A 24,315-nucleotide genomic window follows, 5' to 3' on the forward strand; every position below is an offset into this window, starting at 1 on the left:
CCTCTTTTTAATCTCTAGTGAGTTAAACCCTGCTTGCAGTACTCAGATGCTACTGCTGTTAGAGGTCCTCTTTTCTTGGTTTTTGCCCTTTTGCTCAGCATTTGTATACTGTGAGCTATGTCAGATTGATTATGTTGCTAGGGGTTGAGCAACTGCCCTCTCTAGGCAGGAAATCCACAACTTCTCCATGATAATAATAATGGTGATGTACCTGCCCTGTGGTGACCTGTTGTTCTGTGTGTGTGTGTGTGTCTGTGTGTGTGTGTGTGTGTGTCTGTGTGTGTGTGTGTATGTAGGGGGGAGAGGTGATAAAAATGGTGCCAAGATGCCATTTGGAAGATGGTACTTCCAGGAAACTCAGAAAATACAATTAGTTCCCATCCCATCAGCTCCATTTCCCACCGTGGTTTCTACTTTACACTTCCCCTGATGCTCCCAGAAATCAGAGCAAAGTAACCATCTACCTGCGTCTCTGGCTGTGAATCACTACTAGAGCATGACCCGCTTTTGTTGTATTTCTTTCTGTCTTGTTTGGCTGTACAGCACTTATTCCTCATTTTATCAGTGTGGATCCAATCAGAGAGAAAAAAATACACTAATTTGAACAAGGAAAGCTTATATAAAGATTTTTTCAATGTAATAGGTTATTGGAGTAATGAAGGATTGGCTAGTAAGAAGGAATGATGTATTAGTCTGCTCAGGCTGCCATAACAAAATACCAGAGACTGGTGGCTTATACAACAGAAATTTACAGTTCTGGAGGCTGAGAAATTCAAGATCAAGGTGCTGGCTGATTTGGTTTCTGGTGAGGGCCCTCCTTCCTGCTTATAGACGCCCACTTTCTAGCTGTGTGCTCACGTGGCATCTTCTTTATAAGTACTCACAAGGAGAAAGAGAAAGGTTGCAAGCTCTGGTGTCTCTTTTAAGAGCACTACTCTCTTCCTAAGGGTTCTGCCCTCATGGCCTCGTATAAACCTAATTATCTCCCAAAGGCCCCTCCTCCAAATACCATTACATTCAGGATTAAGCCTTCAGCATATGAATTTTAGGAGGACACAAACATTCAGTCTGTAACAAAAGATAACTGTAAAGAATAGAGGAATGGCTGCCATTACCCCTAACTGAGAGCACCCAAAGAAAAGCTCCCATCCTCCCACTCCCAGAGTGAGAGCCAAACCTTACTGGGAAGATTCACGGCTTACTGAATGGCAGAAGTCACAGAGGTGGCACACTGGTAGAACTGGTTGGAAGTCTGCCCTCTGCAATTGGACAGGGACTTGCCTTCTAAGGTATCTGGGAAAGCTGTTCATGAGAAGGTGTCTCACCTGAGGACCTGCTAAAAAATTACCAAGCTGCTACCGTGTACTGCAGGACCTGCGTCCTGGAGAAGCACCCACTGCAGGAGCCACGTTCTGGAAGAGCCTTGCACACTGCAAGAGCCTTCCAAGCAAGCATGCTGGAACCAGGGAGCAAACCCTTTCCTTTCTCTCTCTCCAGAACACTTTACTAACAAAGCGTCAGTGCCAGCTAGCAAAGGAAAACTATTTCACAGGTCCAGATCCATTTTCAAAGAACAGGCAAACATGTGGATTTAGAATGAGAAGGCCATAAGCCAATAACCATGACACTGATTTAAACTAAGAATAAATATCAGCAGAAGCAAACTAAGTGATGAATATATTGTTTGTTAGTAGGATAAATTACTTTTCAGTGCCCTTCTGAGTTTTATCCATTGCTGCATAGTCTGTGCCTAGAGAAGAATCTTGTCCAGTATAGATGCTCAATAAATATTGTTGAATGAATAAATGAATGAATGAACTAATTGCTTCCACTTTTCTCTAATGTTTTTTCTTTCTCTCTTTCTGTCTTTTTAAACTACAGCTGATGGATGCACAGATTGGTCTGTCGATATCAAGAAATACCAAGTTTTGGTGGGAGAGCCTGTTCGAATCAAATGTGCACTCTTTTATGGTTATATCAGAGCCAATTACTCCCTAGCCCAAAGTGCTGGACTCAGTTTGATGTGGTACAAAAGCTCTGGCCCTGGAGACTTTGAAGAGCCAATAGCCTTTGATGGAAGTAGAATGAGCAAGGAAGAGGACTCCATTTGGTTCCGGCCAACATTACTGCAGGACAGTGGTCTTTACGCCTGTGTCATCAGGTATCCTCTTAATTTTGTTACTGTTGAATCAATTATATCACATGTTGCTTTCTTATACCTAAATTTTGCTGCTATCCCTTTCACCTCAAGGTATGGTCTCAATATTTGTGTGTGTTGCTGCTTTCTAAAATTTAGAATCTAAATCATAAAAAGTTGGCATTGGAATTTATATTGAGACATTATCTCTGGCTTATGGAGAAAAGAGGTACCATCTGGGTATCTACTTATGTTGCCAGAAATTACTAAAGACTATGAAATAAAATTTATAGAGGAGGTGAAATGTTGCAAATAAAATGTAAGCAAAGACTTGCAGAAAGGATGCATAGTTTATTGCTAAATGGGTTGTAACATTTTGTTATTGCCCTTCACAGACAGATAGAGCACAGATACCTCTGGTTCAAACACATCTGCAAAGATGATTTAGGTAACGTGTATGTGCACAGGAAGAGGAAAGCAGCCTTGCCATGTTAGGGAATGCAAAGGCTATGTTCCAGATCATTTTATTGACTAAAAATGCTGAGTCAATACAAAAATATTTTGGGTCCCTCAGGGCCAATGCAAAAGTTAATAACAAAGCCTGTGCCCTTAATCCACAAAGAAACCCATCACACACCTACATATCTTTGTCTGCTTTTGGAAGAGATATATGTACTTTGCTTAATGATAATGCGTTGAGACAATATCCATGTATCACATTAGCAGTTAAAAGGCTCAGTTTAAGCATTTAGCCCTTCATGGACTGTGAATGACTGTGGATGTCATTAGACTATAAGAACATTGGCAAAGCAGGGTATAGGCGTATAGAGGGTGTGTTTAAATCTATTTCTTTGTGTCCCTATTTCGACTTATATATAAAGCCAAATCTAAAGCAGTTGATTCTCAATTTGGAGAAAGTCTCAGAATCACCTAGTGTCTTTTTCAAATCAAAATTCGACTTCCACTTCTGAAATTCTCATTAGCAGTTATTACTCCTCTATCATAAGGTTTATGTCTCCCGCTCGTCATCAACCTATAAGAATAACCTTTATGGAGGGTTATGGCTACAAGTGTGTTAGGATGTTAAAATAGGTCAAAGCCAGATGAAAGTTAAACATAACTTTATCTTTTTAACACTGACAACATCATATAAATTAGAGTTCATTTTGGAAAATATAAATGAATGCAAATAAAGTTCTGCTTGGGGAAAATGTGGAATGAATTATAAAAGAACAAATGCACTATTCCTTTGCCAACTCTTGTTCTTTCCCTTAAAAAAGGGAATCCAACCCTTTTATGTTGAAACATAACTCTTAATAGAAGTAAAGTTTTTGTAGGTGCATTGATAAATAATTGCCATACTAATGTAGTTAGAGAGTACTGTTTGGACTGGCTATTCTTACTTGACAAATAGTTATTAGATTTAATTTCATATCTGCTGCATTTCTTTAAAAAGCATTATTTCTGATTGTTGATGCATGTGTAGGTGATTCTTCAAGATAGGCAAATGTATGTCCTCATTTATCTGAGATTAGAATTGAGCTGAATGTCCATAGTCTAACACTTAATTTCGTTATTTATTGTTGATGGGAAAATAAGGATGTGTTTATGTTAGTAGTCTGAATTTCTGAAGCACTGAAGTTGCAATTCTTTTATGTGTTTAAATATACACAGTGATCCAATGCTCTGAGAAATTGCGTTAAAATGTCTCTGAAATTATAGTTGCAATAATGAATGAAGGTCACAAAATTTCAAAAACAGTGACATTTGCCATATGTTCGTGTGTCTATATTTTAATGGAAGGTGAAACTAAAAGACAAACACCTTAAAGTTTTATATGTGTCAAGTGGTATTCTAGAGAAAACGATAAACTGCAGGGAAAGATGCTTTTGTCACTGGAATTCGAGTGTTCCAATTGATTTGAAGCTAGTGTTGATCCGGCTTCCTGTTCCAATTTGGAAAGCGGGACTCAAAATCATTATAAACAGCAGTTTAAATAGGATGTCTTGGTGCTGATGACGTAAAGGGAGCCCAGGGCTGTTCGTTGAGTCACTGACATTTTGGCATGTTGTTAGCTATCAGACCACAAAACTGTCACCATTCGTTTTTAAATAATCCACTTACAAAGAGTTTTAGAAGTTTGAAAATGTTAGCTGCTACTCAAAGGTTCTAGTCTTTCTTATAAGTGTTCTGGGTTATTAACTTATCAATGAAAAGTTTTAACAAGTGTTTTCATGTACAGTGTTTACACCTAAGTATGTACAAGTCAATGGTGTAAATAACAGAAACACCTAAGATTACTCTCAGTATAATGAACAAGAGCTTTCCTACTCCCATCTATAAGTAGCTATTTTGGATAGAATAATACCACATAATTCTTTGTTCCATGGTACCTGGCTTTTTACTCAATCTTCTCCTTCTTGAATGTTTATTTTATTTTTACATGAAAAAGTGAATGAAGGAGAGCTTTGTAACTATTTTCTTTTCCTTTACTGCCAGTTAAAAGAATAAGTTTACTTTTAAAAAAATGAAATTTTCCTTTCCTCTTGACTCCCGATTTTTTAATCCTCCTCTTCCGAGTTATGCCCTATTAGCAGTTTCATATGCGTAGCTAGCTGGTGCTTATGTAAGTAATTTAATGTCCCCTAAATTGTAACACACTAAGTTGTTTGGCACACTATTTTTTGACTAAAAGTTTATTTTGTAGATTCATATTCATGTGCAAGAAATAATATAGAGAGATGCCATGAATCCTTTAGACAGTTTCTCTCACTGGTAACATTTTGCAAAACTATAGTACAAAATCATAATCAGCATATTGACAATGATACATTCAAGGTACAGAACAATGCCATCACCTCGAGGATCCCTTCTGTTGTCCATATCCACCTCCCCACCCCAATCCCAAACCCCCAGCAACCACTAATCTGTTCTCCATATCTATTTTTTTCAATTGAAGAATGTTGGAGGGACTTCCCTGGTGGTCCAGCAGTTAAGACTCTGAGCTTCCACTGCAGGGGGTATGGGTTTGATCCCTGGTTAGGGAAGTTTCATATGCTGTGCGGTGCGGCCAAAAAAAAAAATGTTGGAATTGGGTTTTTCATTCTTGTTTATTGTTAAGTAGTGTTACATGGTATGGACATTGCCACAGTGTTCATTCACTCATTGAAGGACATCTGGATTGTTTCCATTTTGTGCTACTGAAAATAAATATTCTATGAACATTCATGTACATTTTTAGTGAACATAAGTTTTCATTTCTCTGGGATAAATGCCCTAGAGTGAATTTGACTTGTATGACAGTTGCATGTTTAATCATATAAGAAACTGCCCACCTATTTTCCAAAGTATCTGTGCCATTTTACATTCCCACCAGCAATATGTGAGTGACCCAGTTTCTCCACATGCTTGCAGCATTTAGTATTGTCATCATTTTCCATTGTACCCATCAGTGTATCATGGTATCTCATGGTTTTAATTTGCATTTCCCTAATGGCTAATGACGGATTTTCGTGTGCTGATTGGCCATCTTTATACTCGTCAGCAAAATGTCTGTTTATGTCTTTTGCCCATTTTGTAACTGGATTATTTGTGTTCTTACTGTTGAGTTTTGAGGATTCTTTGTATATTCTAGGCACTAATCCTTTCTTGGATATGTGGTTTGCAAATATTTTCTGCCAATCTGTAGTTTGTCTTTTCATCCTCTTAACAGGCTTTTTTGAAGAGCAAAAGTTTTTAATTTTGATGAGGTTCAATTCATTATTTTTTTTCAATTTACGGATTGTGTTTTTGGTACAAAAATATAAGAACTCTTTGCTTAGTCCTAGATCCTGAAAATTTTCTCTTGTTTTTAAAATTATTGTTTTTTTGCCAAAAGTTTTATTGCTTTACATTTTATATTTGTCTCTGATCCACTTTGAATTAATATTTATATAAGGTATAAGGTTTATTTTGGTCAAGGTTTAGCTTTTTCGATAGATGTTCAGTTGCTCCAGCACCACTTGTTGAAAAAGTTTAGCTTCCTCCATGGAATTGCTTTTGCATGTTTATTCAAAATCTGTTGGGCATGTTTGCTTGGGTTTATTTCTGGATTCAGTATTCTATACCTTTGATCTATGTGTCTGTCCCTTGGCCAGTACCACTCTGTCATGGTTAGTGTAGCTATAGCTGTATAGTAGGACTAAATATCAAGTAGAGTGAGTCCTCCCACTTTATCCTTCTTTTTCAAGATTCTTTTAGCTGTTGTAGGGCCTGTTCCTCTCCATATAAATTTTAGCATAAGCTTATCTATGTCTACAAAAAACTATACTGGAATATTGGTAAGCATTGCATTAAACCTATATAGCTCAATTTGAGGAAAATTATTGTCTTTACTATGTTGAAACTCCTAATCTATGAATGCAGTAGGCCTCTCCATTTATTTAGGATTTCTTTTTTTGATTTCTTCATCAGCATTTTGTATTTTTCAGCATACAATCCTGTACACATTTTGTGGAATTTATACAGAATTATTTCATTTTCTTTGGTGTGTTTATAAATCATAGTGCCTTTTGAATTTCATTTTCAACATGTACATTGTTAACATTGTTAGAAGTATGCTTGATTTTTGTGTGTTAAGTTCTTTCTAAAAGCATACTTTTTCAAATTACATATATAGAATGTATTTTATCTAGTATCTATTTCCTTTGTTCAAGTCTTGATTTTCTCTTTAGAGACTAAAAAGTTCTTCTTTCTCATTGAAAGCACATATTAAGCATCTATCAAAAGGTACTCAGTTAAATTCATTTACTCAGTCATCCATTTCAGAAATAACTACTGATCGCTAGGTAATATGCTAATGCTAGAATTACAAAGACTTTTAAAAAACATTTTTTTTTTACCTTCAAATCATTTGCATCAGAGAAAATAAGTGTGCAATGAATTGTTATAGATACTGTGGCCACAGTTTAAAACAGAATGGGGTTCTGCCAAGATGGAGTAGCTGCCTTCCTCCCAGTCCTCCCCTTACAACTGAAAAGGCTGGATAGAACACAACCAACAAGCAAAGCAAGTGTTGTGAATGGTGGAAAGAAGGATTGTCTAGGAACCTCAGGACTTGAGGAATGACATGACCACACTGCTCCACTTGTCCCACCAGGTGATGTTGGCAGGGCCTAGCAGGGAGCTAATCTTCCATCCCTTGCCTGGCGGAAGCAGGCAGCAATAATATGATCCCCATGCTATGGTAGAGTCAGCACACATGAGTGGGGTCCTGATCTTCCATCTTTCACCCAGAGGAACTAGGCAGGAATTCTTCTGCAAGAGAAGTGTCAGTGGAATCTAGTGATGACCTGAGTCTCCACCCCCAGCTGGCAGCAATGAGAATCTACGAGGCACTGGGAGGCAGGGCTAGTCACTGCTAGTCTTCACCCCACTTCTCTGGTATCAGTGGGGAGCAAAGCTTCTACCATCAAAAAGGCAGGACGAGGTGGTGCGAGGTAGGGCTAGTTGGCATCCAATTTTCGACCTTCCCTCCTCTGGTGTCAGTGGAGCCCAGTAGGAAGTGAGCTGGAGGCGACAAGGCAGGAAGATGTCAGCATGGCTGAGGAGGAAGCTGAACATACATATCCACTTGGCCCACATGTTACATTTCAACAGGAGGATTGCCTTTATTAAAAAAAAGGAAAAAAAGATGAAATAGGATCCACATCCCCATAATAACTAAAATGTTCAGGATAGAGTTAAAAAAAAAAAAATACTCACTGACCTGACCGTTGAGTCAGGAAAATTACAACATTAATGAGAAAAGATACCAACAATGAGATGAATCTGACAAGGATTTTAAAACAATGATCATAAAAATACTTCAGCAAGTAACTACAAAATCTCTGAAAACCGATGCAAATAATGGAAAATCTCAGCAAAGAAAAATAGGTTATAAAAAGAAACAGATGGAAATTAAGCAACTGAAAAATACAGTAACCAAAATAAAAACTGATTGGAAGAGTTTAAGAGTAGAGTGGAGATGATGAAAGACTGTTTGACTTCATTGCTACTCTATTAAAATTTTATGTGGAAGGGCCAAAGAAATTCGAATTGCCAGATCCTTTGGGTCTCTCTTGGTTTTAACACTGGCCTTTACCATGTCTACTATTAGCTCTCTGATATATGACTTAGTAAATTTCCTTGGAACACCTTTTCTTTGAATTTTCCTTAAATGCTAGTGTTTACCAGAATTTTGTTTTCAACTCTCTCCCTTTATTCTTCTGCATCGGTTGCTCTCAACTTTGGCTGCATATTTGAATTAACTGGGGAGCTTGTAAAAACTACTGATGCCCGTGTACCACCTCAGATCTGTTAAATCCAGGTATCAGATGATTCTGTTGTGCAGTCAGCTTGTGAACCACTGCTCCCCGATCCTTCTTATTTATTCCAGTAGCTTCACTTAATAAATACTTATTAATGACTCAGAAACTAAATCCAAACATTTTCACAAGCACCGGAAATATATTTGCACTTTCCTAATAGTCCCCTCTTCCTATTTGTCTAAAAGACACATTGACTTCAACATGTACCAAAATCTATTTTGATACTTACCTCAACAAAGCTATCTCCTCCTCAGATGTTTCCTTTCTTTTTCTGATAAATAGAATCACTATCATTCCAGTAACACTAGCTAGAAAATTATCACTTATCATTGTTTCCTTAACGTTCTTTACCTTGCCTTAATTGCTACTAAGACCTGTCCAATGTACCCTTAGAAATGTCTTTTGAATTCATTCTTTGTTGTTCATACTAATTTCTACTCTCCAAGTGATTGCAATGTCCTCTCAAGTGGTTTCTCTGCCTCCAGATTTTTCCTATTTTAGTTACTGTTCCACACTGTTGTGGAATTATATGTCCACAACAGAGATATTATTTCATTTCTGTACCTAAAAGTCTTTAATGGGCCCTATCACCCAGTATGAAGTCTGAAGACTTTGCTTGGTGTACACGTCCCTTTACAACCCAGCTTCAACCTTTCATTCTAGACTCATCTTGGGTGTTTGTCTCCATAGGCACTTTGTGCTGTGTTCTCACCATCCTGTCTGCTGTTTGCAGATTACAGTATGAATTTTCCTTACTCTTTTACTCTTTGTTCCTTCATCTGAAATTCCATTTTTCACTGCCTATCTGAAAAATATAGAGCTATATTTCTTGAAGAAGATCCAGTATATGTTTATCATCTTTCTACTTTTATCAAACTGCTCCAATGACAATTGTTTCAGTTATCTATTATGGGGGGGAACACCTCCAAGCTAAGTGGCTTAAAACAACAACCATTTTATTTACACATGATTCTGCAGTGTGGGCTGGACTCAGCTTGGTTGTTCTTCTGCTGATTTTGCCCATAGTCACTTGAGGCTGGAATCAACTAGGATACAGGATTGGCTGAGCCTCTTTCTCTCCATGAATTCTCAGGGTCTCCTTTCCTCCACGTGGTCTTTCCAACTGTCTCTCCAGCAGGATGGCCAGACATTTTATATGGCAACTCAGAATGTATGAAGACATCTGTACAAGCATCTATTTGCATCATGCTTACTAATAGCCCATTAGCCGAGTCTAGAGCTAATATGGGAGGAGACTTTACAAGAGCCTGAATTCCACAAGATGTGTTTTTTTGGTGGGATCACCAAAATAACAGTACAACAGAGTCTGCCCTTTGGCCCCTAGTAATCCCTGCCCTTACACATGCAAAGTACACTCACCCCATTCCTAAGACCCCCAAAGTCTTATTGTGACATCAAGATAAGGCTACAAGTCCAGGATCTCATTACCTATGTGTAAATGAGGTTCTTCATGCTTAGTTCCTTGAGTACAACCGCTCAGGAGTGGTTCCTCTTGATCCAAAGGTCTGTGAGCTAGAAAGACTTGTTATCTAACCCTTACACACCCAACATTCTGTGGTCAGACAGGAATAAAATAACTAAGCTAAATAATCCTATCCAAAATGTGTGAGAGATACAGAGCAGTCACTGACCCATAGCAATTCTAAAACCCAGCTGGGCACACGTCAGCAGTTTTTTGATTAGGGCCCAGTTCTGCTTACTGGGAGTGGTTCTCTGTGGCTTTTGGGTCCATCCTCTTCTTTTCTGTGGAAAGCTAAGGGCCCAGAGGCCTCTTTTTAATTGGAACTTTATCAACAAACTAGGATGATTTCTTAAAATGCTTGTGAGCCTTTTATGTATTAAATTGTAATCTATTCCATTAAGTAGAGGCCACACCCACAAGTATATTTAAGACTGCTGTCTCTCTACTTTCGAGTCAGGGCGCTGGAAGACAGTGCAGCAGATTCTTAGACACCCCTTTGCTTAGCTAGTCTTAGTGTATGCCTCATATACCTTCATAGCTAAGTATCTCAGAGGTTTCCTCCAAGACCTTTTAAGCAACCTTCTCTGGATGATACAGTATGCATTGCATCCCAAACTTATTATCACTGATGTGATTCCCCTCAGAGTCAGTGTGAGATAGTGTTGTTAGTGAGAATGCACCCACAAAATAGTTACTGAATAAAATAGTGATTGGGGTTAATGTTCTTAGAATGCCTTGTGGAAAACGTTGGCATAGCCAAAATTATACCATTTTCTGATTCCTATCATTTTCCATGAAAAAAATAATAATTCCATTTCTTATGACAGCTCTTATCTGAAATTAACGCCAGTTATGAACTGCTTATCCTCCATCATGACCTTTGGTATTCCAAAACACTGTTTTATTCTCTCCCTGTAATATACCCTCACTGTCACCAGGTGGAAGTAAACAGTAATAATATGTTAGGCCTAAAAGACCAACAAGTAACAGCTATAGGTGTAGTAGAAATAAGTTTTCATTCATTTTAATCTGTATGATAGATGATAATTTTAATATTTATTATTGTTTTATGTGATTATTGCTTAAAGATCAAGTCATTCTTAGATCAAAGGATAAATAATGTCAGCATCATTTTAGAAAGTCTTAAACATTTATGCCCCAAGGAGTCTCCATTTGTTCAGGACAATCAAAGCCCATATAAGTGTTTTATATCTTACCCAGAAATCTTAATGATCATATGCATATGTGTTTCAAGGACCTAATGTAGTTTCACGGTCTTGGTCTCCTAATTGTTAAACTACCTCTCTTAATTGAAACTACAGTATACCCTTGAGAATATCAGCTGTAATTTATAGGCTATAAAAAATGCAATTAAGCCTACATAAGGTAGCCCTTTAAAAAATCCATTGAAATACAATTGAAAGTCTTTAAGGTTTCAAGTCTGGGTGCAGTGTCTTATACGGATGATAAACTGAAATTATAGAACTGCATATCAGTTACTCTTTCTATAATCTTTTGGTGGGAACATGTGTCTCTTGCCATAATAGGCCTCAAAGAGAATTTCCAGTTTCATAATTCTGATAATTCTTGGAGATCATGCTGAGGTGGTAAATCAACCTAGGACAGATACTAAAGTTTACCCTTCTTTCCGTGTCTGAGACTTGAAGGTGTTTTCTAAAGGACTGAACTATTTTTGAACAGGGCAATAATTAGCCAGATTGTTGTCTTTCTGAGTGCTTTCTTTTCAGAAACAACAAACCCAATTGTTGGAAGTAAAAGCCTAGAGCTGTGTGAATTGGCTATTCAATTTACTGATTTTTTAATCATCCTGAAAATACATGTCTGCAACATAACAGCCATTTTTTTCCTAAATACTAAGAAGATGAAATAAATTCTGCTCAAGTGATGATGGGATAGTTTCTTAGATCACTGGACTGAGAAAGGCTTTGTCTTATCTTTCTAAGTCTTATAAGAAAGAAAGCTTTGAAAATTCTTTGAAATCAATGGTGGCAGGTTCAGGGAAGACAGAGACTAATAAATTTTCTCCAAAAAGTATCAAACTAATATGGAATAGGTTGGCTGCTGAAATATACATTTGTAAAATAATTAGGCACATAAAGGTAAATGCTGAGTTCTTACGTATCCTTTTTTTTTTTTTTTTTTCTATTTTAGGTAAAATGAATTACTATGAGCCCTTTTCAGTCATGGCTGTAACATGTACATTTATCATATTTCACAAACATTACTGAATGTCTATGATATGATATAAATGGCAATTACCTCGAGGAAATTTTAAAATTGCAGACAATATATGTGCCAGGCAGAGAGACCATTGACAATCCAGCAAGACTATTGGTGGTCATACTTTTGTACTCTATTATTTTTTTATTTTTTTTAATATCTTTATTGGAGTATAATTGCTTTACAATGTTGTGTTAGTTTCTGCTGTACAACAAAGTGAATCAGCTATGTGTGTACATATATCCCCATATCCCCTCCCTCTTGGGCCTCCCTCCCACCCTCCCTATCGCACCCCTCTAGGTGGTCACAAAGCACCGAGCTGATCTCCCTGTGCTCTGCAGCTGCTTCCCACTAGCCATCCATGTTACATTTGGTAGTGTATATATATATGTCAATGCTACTCTCTCACTTTGTCCCAGCTTCCCCTTCCCCTAACTGCTAATGTTGGTGCAGTAAGCAAAGATAAAGTGAATAGGCCTACTAAAGTAATAGCAGCTGATCAACAAAGTTTAGGATAAGTGAAAAAGTTGACTATGAAGCTCCGGTTATCCAAGGTTCTTTCTAAGTCTAATTTTGTATGTGGTTCCCAAGAAAAAAATAAGAATAACCTAATGACTGTAGGGAAGACAATAAAGAGACTGTTCTTAGAAGGGCTCACGAAGAGCCTGTGATTTGAGCAGGACTTTGAAAAATAAACACATAGCTAGGGAAAGTGTGATGGAGAAAATTTTCCCTGTCAGAAGGGTTTCATGAAGACTAGTATAAGAAAAATTTTAAAATGATCTAGAACAAGGGTTGGCAAACTTTTTCTGTAAAGGGCCAGATGGTGAAAGTTTTAGATTTGCAGACAATATAGTCTCTATTGCAAATACTCAACTCTGCTGTTGTAGCAGGACAGAGGCACAGACGATACATAAAGGAATGAGTGCGGCTGTCCTCCAGTAAAACTTTATTTGCAAAAATAGGTGGTAGATGGATTTGGCCTGCAGGCTAAAGTTTGCTGACCTCTGATCTAGAAAATGCCTTGCAAACTGCAAATAGGTAAGCCAAAAGTAGAAACTGCTATTGTTATTAACAAAGAAAAAAACCACAGTCTATTCATAATAGAGTGACTAGATCAGTTTTGATGGAAAATGGGGTTTTGTAGGTGATGGTGAGAGGGATGGCTGTAAAGAAGGGTAAAACAGATGCTAAGACTTAAATGGCAGCTAAGTATAAAGCAAGGAATGGAAAGCTGAAAGCAGTTTTTCTGGAATTATCTTCCAGCAAGTATATGAATGTTTACAGAAATTGGAATGTGGAAAACAGACAAGGGGATTTTACAATAATTAGGGTGTGAAGTGATGGGGGCTACGGTTAGAGTATTAATGGTAGGTATAGCAAGGAAAAAAGATTCAAGATCACTTTGGGAAGTCAAAAATACATCAGAGATGGTGCTTGATTGGATGTTGAGAGCCTGATTGGATGTTGCTATGGGAAACAAATAAAAGGAAAAAATAGCAAGAGGCACGTCTTATACTTTTCCAGTACAAACCTAAACTTTTTCACCACAAAATCTGAGGGTCTTGAGAAATAAAGTTGCCTTGACTTTAAGCCGTCACTCTAGGAAAGCCTTAAATAGAGTTCCCACCATAGCTCCCTGACACAGCACTTGAATAAATAAAGGAAGAGGTCTGGGGTCCTTTCTAGGTTCTATGTTAGTCTACTTGTTAGTCTTTTTTCTTTTTTTTAAATTAACTAAAGTCCATACTTTGCTCAAATTTCTTTTCCTTTAAGGAGCTGATGCTCCTTAATGGCAGAGATTTAACATCTTGTTTATCTTTGCATCTCCAATTATGCATATATGACCACTGAGATCTGAGCAAAGAAAAATGTTTTGATCAGTTGTCAGGTTTGGGGACAGGTTATTTGTATATAACAAAAATCTTAGAAGTAACAGTAGCTTAAACAAGAGAAGCTTTCTGCTCAAAGAAAATTCCAAATGTAAGTAGTTCAGAGCTTATATGATGTCTGCCTAATTGTGAATTGTCTAAGCCTCAGGTTTCTTTTCTGTCTCCACTCCGTTCCCCTGGGGTATGGTCCTCATCCTTATTTTCCAAGATGAAGTTCTGTCCACCATATCCATGTTAGTATAAGCAGCAATATGTAATGAAAGGAACAAAGAACATTGTCCTTTCCACTTTTAAGAACAAGACCCAGAGGTTATTTATGTCACTTCTCCTTACATCTCATTGGCTAGAACTTGTTCACATAATAACATGAAACTGTAGTGGTGACTGGGATATGTGGTTTTTATTATTAGTACCCATGTGCCTGATTACAACATAGAGGTCTATTCCTGAGGATCTTAAATTCGTTTCTCTAGAAGAAAAGCCCAAGACAGGGATTCTTGTGCAAGTGATCTACTGTGGAGTGCACTCAAGAGAAAAAGCCAGGAAATGGTGACTTTTCAAAAGTCTAGACTCATCCTGATCCCACAGGGAGCTGTGGAACATAAATTGCACCACAGAATTTATCCTCCCTTGAAGCAAGGGGGCAGGGCCTGGACTTCACAGTCATCTCTATCCAGGTGGCTCTTGTCATGCTAAGATGAGTCTCTGGAAAAGGGTACAGGTGTGAGCTTTGTCCAGTCAACACCCACAGCAGCTGAGGTATGGGTACAACAGCTGGTGAAGAAATTCTGAGTGGGATACCAAAAGTATCTGCTACACTGAGGAAGAAGAGGAAGCAGATATTGAGGGGAAATTAGTAGCCAATTTTGGCACAGCCAAGAAGCATCCCTCCACATATACTGAAATGACTCAATAGATCATTTTTGCTATGCATGCGGTAAACACTCTGTCAGTACATGTTGAATGAATAATGCATATTCTTTCCTTTTTTAACTAAACTCTGGCTCCTTTTGAAGCCTTTTTTTAAAAAAATTTTATTTATTTATGGCTGTGTTGGGTCTTCGTTTCTGTGCGAGGGCTTTCTCTAGTTGCGGCAAGCGGGGGCCACTCTTCATCGCGGTGCGCGGGCCTCTCACTATCGCGGCCTCTCTTGTTGCAGAGCACAGGCTCCAGATGCGCAGGCTCAGTAGTTGTGGCTCACGGGCCCAGCTGCTCCGCGGCATGTGGGATCTTCCCAGACCAGGGCTCGAACCCATGTCCCCTGCATTGGCAGGCAGATTCTTAACCACTGCGCCACCAGGGAAGCCCCAATAATGCATATTCTTGAACAAACTTCTATTTTTTTATTTCCACAGCCTTCCTTCTTTAAAATTCCCGAAAGGATTAAGAAATATTAATATTCTCAATACTACCACACCTGTCCCCAACGTATACATATGCATATGCATCCTGCCCTCAGTAGCCTCTCCCTCTGCCCAGATTCACTCACAACCAATTATAGAATTACCTCATCAACATTCCTGAAGAAGAATTGGCTGGACAAATCCCTGCTCTTTCAAGTATTTCTAGTTCTGGTTCCCAGAAAATTTCTCATTGTCCAGGAAATAAATAGACAACCAGCTTACTCTGATTAGGCTACATACAAACTCCATATATTCATCTTCTCTAAAGCTTAGGTGAAGAATCAGTAAGACTTTTCTCATCAGTCTCTGTGGCCTAGATTTATGCAGGTTTTACAGTGGCATTTCTGGCTTTCAGGAGGGTTTCCATTTAGTAACAGCTTCATGATATAGAATCTGAGATTATGAAACAAAAACTTAAAAGAGGTAATTGAACAAGCGCTTAACTGATTTCATTATCTCTCTCAGTTACAGATCCCCATTTTCTCCCATGAATGTCATAAAAGATAGTCCTATAAAAGAGTCAGGGTTATGGAGTGAATGAGTAACATCTGAAGTATGGTCCAGTGGTTTCAGGAAAATGTCTTACATTGCCCGAAAAGCAAAAAAGAGAAAAAGAAAAAGAAATGAAAATACTCCTTTAAAGCAATATCACATCATTAGTTATACTTCATATTATAGAAAAGTAGCTTAAGTAAGATAGTTTATTCTCCCATGTAAAGTAAAAGATAGGCATTCCTGAACTTGTATGATAGTTTCAGGGTTTGTCAAGGCCCAGACTGCAGTGCTTAGCATGTGACTTCCATTCACAAGGTTATCCCATGGTCCTAGTGCAGCAGAAGAACTGAATTTTAAATGTTATTTAATTTGAAATAGCCACGTGTAGCTCTTAGCCTTTGTTTTGAAATGGTAACATCAAACGATTATTGGCTCTTTCCTATAATATGTTTATATTATACATTTACATTTTGCCTAGAGTCCTGTAATGTAGATGTGGAAAGGATATTAGAACACAAAGCTAATATTTAGAAATATTGAAAATCAAGCTGGATCCTCCGACTCCATAATCACTGACGATTATAAAAATTCATTTTTAAAAAAAATTTATAATTAGGTGATGGATGTATTAATTATCTTGATGTTGGTAATCATTCCACAGTACATATGTATATCAAATCACCACATTGTACACTTTAAATGTGTACAATTTTATTTGTCAGTTACTCCTCAATAGAGTTTTTTTTTTAAAGATTTTATAAGTTATTTATTTTCCTGATATTCCAGGGAGACTTTCCTTTATTTGCTTCAAGTAAGTAAGTTTATACACAGTTATCATTTCAATTAACTTCGATGGCGTTGTGTTTGAAGAATGATTACAATAACCTGGCAACAAATTTTCACTTGATCTATCCTAATATTGAGGGTTAGGCTGTCTTTCTGGTCTTGACACTGTAAACCAATCCACTAAATGGCAAACCAACCATTATTTTACATTAAAACAGGAATACTGTTTCTGTTACTGAAGAAGCTTTGGAATTGGTTGCACGTAGTTGATATGATTGAAATGTCTAGGAATTTTTGATACTGTATTCATTCTGAATTGAACGAATTTTCTAGTAGATTATTAAGTATCTACTCTACACCAGCTACTGGACTAGCCATTGGGAGCACAGCAGTGAATTAAACCAGATGAGATTCTTCCTAGACTAGGCTGGCAGTCTGTTTTGGAAGAGTCTTTCACAGAGTAATTACTTGTGCCCTGGCTTTTAAGAAGGAAAAGATTAGGGTGCCTTAAGATCAGCTAACAGGCCAACCTAGCCTACTTGGTGTATAGGCTCACTCTCAAAGTCTGCACTCTTCTAACTGAAATCCAAATATTTCTGGGGTTGCACAAAGAATTCCCAAGGGGTGTGCCACAAAGGTAGTTTGAAGGAAATTCATCTCCAGAACCTCAACTTCCATATGTACTCTTGTGTAAAATTGCCTGATAACTCACAGTAGCACTTCTTTTACTTTACAGAAGTGAAATTGCATTATGATGTATTGTATGCAAAATGGACTTAGGTGTCAAACAAAAGGATAGTCTGAAATATTAGTTTGAAAAATCAAGGCCACTTAAACTCAGAGATCTTCTCTGTCTTACAGTATTTCTGATAAGTTTGAAGCTTAATCCAAGTTGGTATACTCTCAATTCAGAACAGCCAAAACAACATATAGTAGTGATACTAAATTAAATGTAATTGGAATGTTTTATAGACCTATCATATTTTCAAGATACATTTGATGAAACCCAGGGGTAAATTTTATTTGTTGTTTTTCATATATTTGATATACATAATCGCCCCCCCCAAAATAGTTTTCTTAAAAAAAGAAAATTCTGTTTCATCAAATCATGCCATGATGTATTTTTTCCAGTTATCCTTTTTGATATTTATAATATTTAATATTCTTCCCTCCTACTAAGCAAATAAATAAACTTCTTTAAACTTACAAAAAATAGATGTTAACTTAAAACACCCAGGATTTTTCTAAGATCTTTCAAGGGAATTGTAACAAAAAAAAGTTGAAAACTGCTACCCACTGTTTCTCAAATTATGATCTGATGTATAATTAGATTTTAATAATCACCAGTTTAAAAAATCACTAGTTTAAAAAAAATTCCTGGATCCTAACACATACCTATTGAATCAGAATTTCTGGGGAAACAAGGACTGGGAACCTGATGGTTCAATGTGCATCCAGGTTTTTCTTATCCACAGTAAGTTTGAGAATTGATATTCAGGTAATAGTGATCCTTTTAAGGGAATCATATCCCATACAGATTCAGGGACAGCAGGGTGCTTTATAAAATCGTAGGAATGTAAAGAGTCTCTCGATGGAGGAGACCCAGTGCTTGGCATGGCACCCAGCAGGTAGTAGATTGAAAGTGAGTGAATACAAGGTATATACCTCCTTCTAAAATATTAGCTAATTAAATATAAATTATACATCTTCCTTCTAAAATGTTAACGATGTACTGCATAGTTAATTTCTTACAAAGACTATTTACTTCTCCATCTAAATTTAATTTACAAATGGAATCACAGGTAGGAAAGACATAGCAGGGTGCCTTCCAGATTCCACTGCTGTGATCTTCAAATGAATGAGCACTGCAGATTATTCAACCTTCTGAAAAGTTCTTAATTAGGGAAGCCAGTAGTGTGCAGAGTAACAGCCTGTGTGTTAACTTTGTTGACATGATGTGGAAATCCCATGTAGATATCTTGTACAAAAGAATGAAAATTTTTAGTTCCTAAATCGCAATTTCCAAGTAATTGTACTTCTAATGAAAATTGCCACTATGAATGTCTGTTCAAAGGCTTTGGTTTACAAAGTAAAGATTTGAAAATATCAAACTTTCTTGATCTCTGAATGTTGTTTTCATTAATTAGGTGAATATGACAGCTCTCTCTTTACCCTAATAGCCCCCCTGGAGGAAATAACATTTTTGTTTGTCTAAACAGTACTTAAAGACTACTCTAAAATTAGAGTTTAAGACCTTTAATTCTGGAGTGCAAAGCTCTGTGTCCTTGACTCGGATGTTTATCATGAATATTAATTTCTGATCTTAAAGTCAAGCCATGAAATTTTTACATATTGTCATACCTTTCCCTTGACAATTTTGGTAATTGCCATAATTTCCTCATCAGCAAGAGTTGTTTGTGGCTTCCCTGGTTTAATGAGGCTATAAAATTGGCAGCTCTGAATTCCTTCTTTTGTTTCAGTGTGAGGCCTATAGACTTGTTTGCTCTGAGCAGTAACTAGACCTCTGATCTTAAAAGAATTACAGTTTTTATTGGTGTCCTTACATGATGAAGGACTTAAGTTGTTTTTGTCATTACAGGATTTAATCATTACCTTTGGAATTACTTTCTTATTAGGTGAGATTTATGTCCACTGCTCCAGACCCTTTCTCTGTTGCTCACATGAAAATATTGTTTTCCACAGGATAGCTATCCTTTTCTTTAAAATCGATTCATTGCTAGTATCGGATCTGCAAACATCAAGCTATATGTTCAGATTGTTTATCACTATTTAACTTTTAAATTCTTTAGACAGTATACACACAGACATACATGTATACATAAACATGCATATACTATTTTTAATAAATGCACCTCAACTGGAATATTGTTCTCTTTTGTTTATTTGTACCTTCAACAAGATTTATTGAACACCTACTAAGCATCAGACCTGCAGTCCTCTGAGGATAGAAAGAAAAATGGACAAGACACACATTGTCTGAAGATACCACAGTCAACCAGCGTAGATGGACTTATAAAGAATTATCTGTATCACTGAATGGCAAATGCTGTTAGAGATCTGGTGACAGGGTGTTACTGCAATCAGGAAGATTCAGGGATGGATACACAAAACGGTGCATTGAAGCTACATGACATGGATTTTTACTGATAGAGAAATGGAAAGGACATTTTATATCACACAGTGGAAGTAGCACAATGCCAGCCATGGTGATTTGGGAAGAGGTGCTCTGAGAAGGGAAGACCAACAGATGTATGTGCCTAGAGTGAAGAGTGCACAATAGTGCATACAGAAGAAGCTAGAAAGGAAGCTGTGGGCAGATATGAGACGTGTCTGTGGATAGAATACCAGGCTCAGGAGTTTCATTTTTTTCTTAAGAGATGGAGACAGTGATCCAGGATGGCCTATATGCCATAGAGAAAATTATTCTGGTTATTGTGTCATCTAGATAATTATTTAACCATTCTTTGAGAGCTCCTCTTGGCCAGGTGATGGCTAAGAATCAAAGCCAAGTCTTTGTCCTCAAGAATCTTACAGTCTTTTGAAGAATAAAATTAATTTAGTCAACAATTAATGTCTAATATGACAAAAGTTATGAGAGTGGAAAAACAGAGTGTAATGGGTATATAGATGAGGCGTGTGATTTTGAATAAAAATCAGAAAAGCCTTCATGAAGATATGTGTTGAGTTCTGATGCAGGCATAAAACTTAGATGAAAAGGAGGTTTGGAGGAGGTGGGAAAATAGTACAAGGATAGAATCATTATACATGCCTTCTGATTGTCTATGACTGTAGCAAAGTGCCTGTGATTTGGGTTGTTCAGAGATGTAGCTATGGAAGTAGGAAGGTATCAGTTCATGGACTTGGGTGCAAAACTAAAGAGGTGAAAACTTTTCACTAAAAGATGCAGGGAGCTGCTGAAGGATTTTAAGCAGATGGATGACAAAATCAGATTTGAGTTTTAGGGAGTTTATTTGGCAGCAGTGTGTGAGAAAGTTGAATGGAGGGTTTAGAGTAACACCCAACTACAGGGATGTCTTAGATTGGGCACCCCAAGAAGTGGACCCCAAGGAAGCATCACTAGAGAAATGGGGAAGTAATATGGGGAAGAGAAGGAAGCCAATAAAATTTGTATTATAAAGCGAGTTACTCTGTGAGCAACTGGACATTAGGTCCACTGGAAGACTCAGAGAAAATGTAGATATGCCCTCAGAGTTATCATACCCAAGGGAAGAGGAAGACAGGTTATTTTTCCACCACCTCTCCATCTATTCCTTATTGAGGGCTTCTTCTAGAAGCTTTAGCTCTCCAGCATTGCCGGCTTGCCAGTCATGGAAACTTAGCTTGGTCACAAGGCCGGACAAAAGCCCTCAGACTGAGGGTTTCAGGTGTTTGTAGGAAGCAGCCTTTATATGGTAGCCATTTATTTGGGGATCTGGCACCATGGGCTACACGGGCTAACCAGATGGGAAGTGTTGAGAGTCTGGACTTAGGCCATGATAGTGGGAATCCAGAGAAGACCAGGAGAGCTACTTGGCCATCACTTTCATAGCATTTGACTATGGATTTAATGCTAGGGATGAATCATCGATGATGACTTCCCAGAAAGTAGATAGATATTGAAGATGTTGTAAAATGTGTTTCTTTTTAACAACCAAAAGGTTTTAGTGTATGTGTGAAACCAATATTGAAGCCTCTTTATAATTGTATCTATTTTAAAGAAGTATTATGTTATAGCACTATAAACACTGGCTAGGAACCAGAAGACATGGAGTAGTTCTTGGATCTTCAAATTTCTAAATGTGAAACTTGAATGATACTCTTAATCTCGCAGAGCCTCTTATGAAAAAATAAATGGAGGTAAACATCAAAGCATCTTTTTATAGGTTACATGAACCAAAGTGTAAGGAAGCCTTGTACAAAATTTTCACTTTAAAATAGAATTCACTTCAAGTATTTTAGCCCTCGGACCTAGCAAGTTGTTTATTTTTAAAAAACTTTTTTATTGAAGTGTAGTTGATTTATTGATACAATGCTGTGTTAGTTTCAGGTGTACAGCAAAGTGATTCAGTTGTGTGTGTGTGTATGTGTGTGTGTGTGTGTGTGTGTGTGTATGTATTCTTTTTCAGATTCTTTTCCATTACAGGTTATTACAAGATATTGAATATAGTTCCCTGTGCTATACAGTAGGTCCTTGTTGTTTATCTATTTTATATATAGTAGTGTGTATATGTTAGTGTCAACCTCCTAATTTTTCCCTTTCCCCTTTGGTAACCATAAGTTTGTTTTCAAAATCTGTGAGTCTGTTTCTGTTTTGTAAATAAGTTCATTTGTATCATTTTTTTTAGATTCCACAAATAAGTGATATCATATGATATTTATCTTTCTCTGACTTACTTCACTTAGTATGATAACCTCTAGGTCCATCTATGTTGCTGCAAATCAAGTTGTTTATTTTTAATGAATGAGTGGATCTGGTGAAAGAACTTTTATTTCTCCCATACCTGTATTTGGACAACTGCCACTGCCATTAAGTGATAGTGCTTTGTTAAAATATCTTTACTTAGTACATACTTCATATACTATTTCTTTCTCTGCCAAAAAAAAGTGTCTTTGTTATAACATTTCAATCAACTAAATCATTTAATAACTCTACATGCATATGTTGAGAAAAATATACTTAGAAGAGTTAAAAGTGTATTTTCATTTCTGCCTTAGTAAACCTCTCTTTATCTGTGCTAAAGAGAAATTTCCACAGGACGTACTTATAGGACACTTGATTGTAACAAAATCCTCAGGTCCTTGGAACTCAATGTTGAGTTACATCCCCACCCCCTCCAGTATGTGTATTAATTATCTTAGAGGGAATAACCTTTATTCTTTACTTTTTTCCAGGAAATCCTTGAATCTCTTCTGGGAGTCAGGTTAGCATTAGAGCTCTTCTTCCTTCTCTCTGCTTGAGAGGGGACTCATTTTTCTGGTTCTAAAGAAAAAAGTTGCAATCCCTATAGGAATCGACACAGGGCCAGCACTGCCCCGTTATCAGTCGAGAAGAGATTTCTTTTCCAGCTTTCTCTTTCCTTTCTAACTTTTGAAGTTCAAGCTTATATAAGAATTAATTTAAATGAATTTGTTTGAAAATATCTTTTAATCACTTTAGCAAGCTTCTACCAGAGCATTGGGTTACTTTCTTTTTCAAAGAGTTCAAGTTGTCTTTTCCAAAATGTGTACTTAAAATTACTTTGAAAAAGGAGATAATTGGTGTCAGGAATTTGGGGCAATGGGTAAGGATATAGATGAAATTAAATCAGGAACATGTTGATAATTGTTGAAACTGGGTGATGGTATATGGGAGTTATTTAGTGTTTTTTTATTTTTGCATATATTTAAAATTTTCCATAATTAAAAAATCAACAACACAAAAAATTTAAATGGCTCTCAGAATCTTATTTTTGTAGCATTTATCTCTTTTGTGTATCAGTAAGCTATGTTTATGTAACATATCACCTCAAAAGCCAGTGAGTTAAAACAATAATCATTTGATATTGAGCATGACTCTACAGACCAGCTGGGCTCTCTCATGTATCTGCTGTCAACTGCAGGTCAATAGGAAGTTCTACTCATTTTGCCTGGCCTACATGTTTTGGGATTATTTACGTATAGGCCAGTCTAATATGGCCTCAGTTGGTAAAATTGGCCTCTCCACATGGTCTCTAATCCTCCACAGACTAACTCATGTTTTTCCATCCAGAGGGGCTGGGTTCCAAGAAAGAGAATGAAGGCATTGAGGCCTCTTGATGCCTAGGCTCAGAACTGGCACACTGTCGTATAATTTGCTGCATTCTGTTGGCCAAAGCAAGTGATAAAGACAGCCCAGATTCAAGGAGTAGAAAAGAAAATTAGTTCTTGTTGGAAGGAGCTACAAAGTGACATTGCATTGGAGGCATGGATACAGGTAAATCGTAGCCATCAATGCAATCAATCTAACATGTAAGCATTTCTTGCTTTTAAATCAACCACTACTTACATTCTGATAATTTACAAATTTGTATGTCTACCCCCAACTCTTCTCCAGCTTTAACCTGACTACTGGTCACCTACTCTTTGATCGCCCATAAACACTTCCCATTCAATGACCAGAGGGTTTTTTACTTCTTCCCTAAAACTTTCTTCTACTCCCCGCCCCCTTCCTCCCTCCCTCCCTCCAGTCAATGTCATTATCATCCACTCATTCATCTATTCATCCCTCTATCCATTATTGAATTCAATAAACATTTATTGAATGCCTATTATGTGGCTAGCACTGGGCTAATTATTGAAGAATCTAAGTAAGACCAGCAAAAACAGACACAGCCTTTGTCCTTATAGGCCTTACAGAGCACAGGCCAAGAAATACAATCAGAAATCACAAAATACATGGAAAATTACAATTATAACAGCTGTTAAAGAGGAAAGATGATATTATGGGAGATTATAATCAGGTCTGAGTTTGTAAAGATTTAACTGATCAGAC

General features: G+C 37.2%; 1 protein-coding gene across 1 annotated transcript in view; it reads left to right on the plus strand.

The window, feature by feature from the left end:
* IL1RAPL1 (interleukin 1 receptor accessory protein like 1) overlaps positions 1 to 24,315 on the plus strand; it is a 709,594-nt gene that overhangs the window by 64,981 nt on the left and 620,298 nt on the right. The window contains exons 2-3 of the mRNA XM_059911765.1: positions 1,050 to 1,086; positions 1,882 to 2,161. Coding sequence (XP_059767748.1) covers positions 1,050 to 1,086; positions 1,882 to 2,161 — 317 coding nt within the window. The remainder of the gene's footprint in view (positions 1 to 1,049; positions 1,087 to 1,881; positions 2,162 to 24,315) is intronic.

The sequence above is a fragment of the Balaenoptera ricei genome, chromosome X (genome assembly GCF_028023285.1).
Source record: "Balaenoptera ricei isolate mBalRic1 chromosome X, mBalRic1.hap2, whole genome shotgun sequence".
Classification (NCBI taxonomy): domain Eukaryota; kingdom Metazoa; phylum Chordata; class Mammalia; order Artiodactyla; family Balaenopteridae; genus Balaenoptera; species Balaenoptera ricei.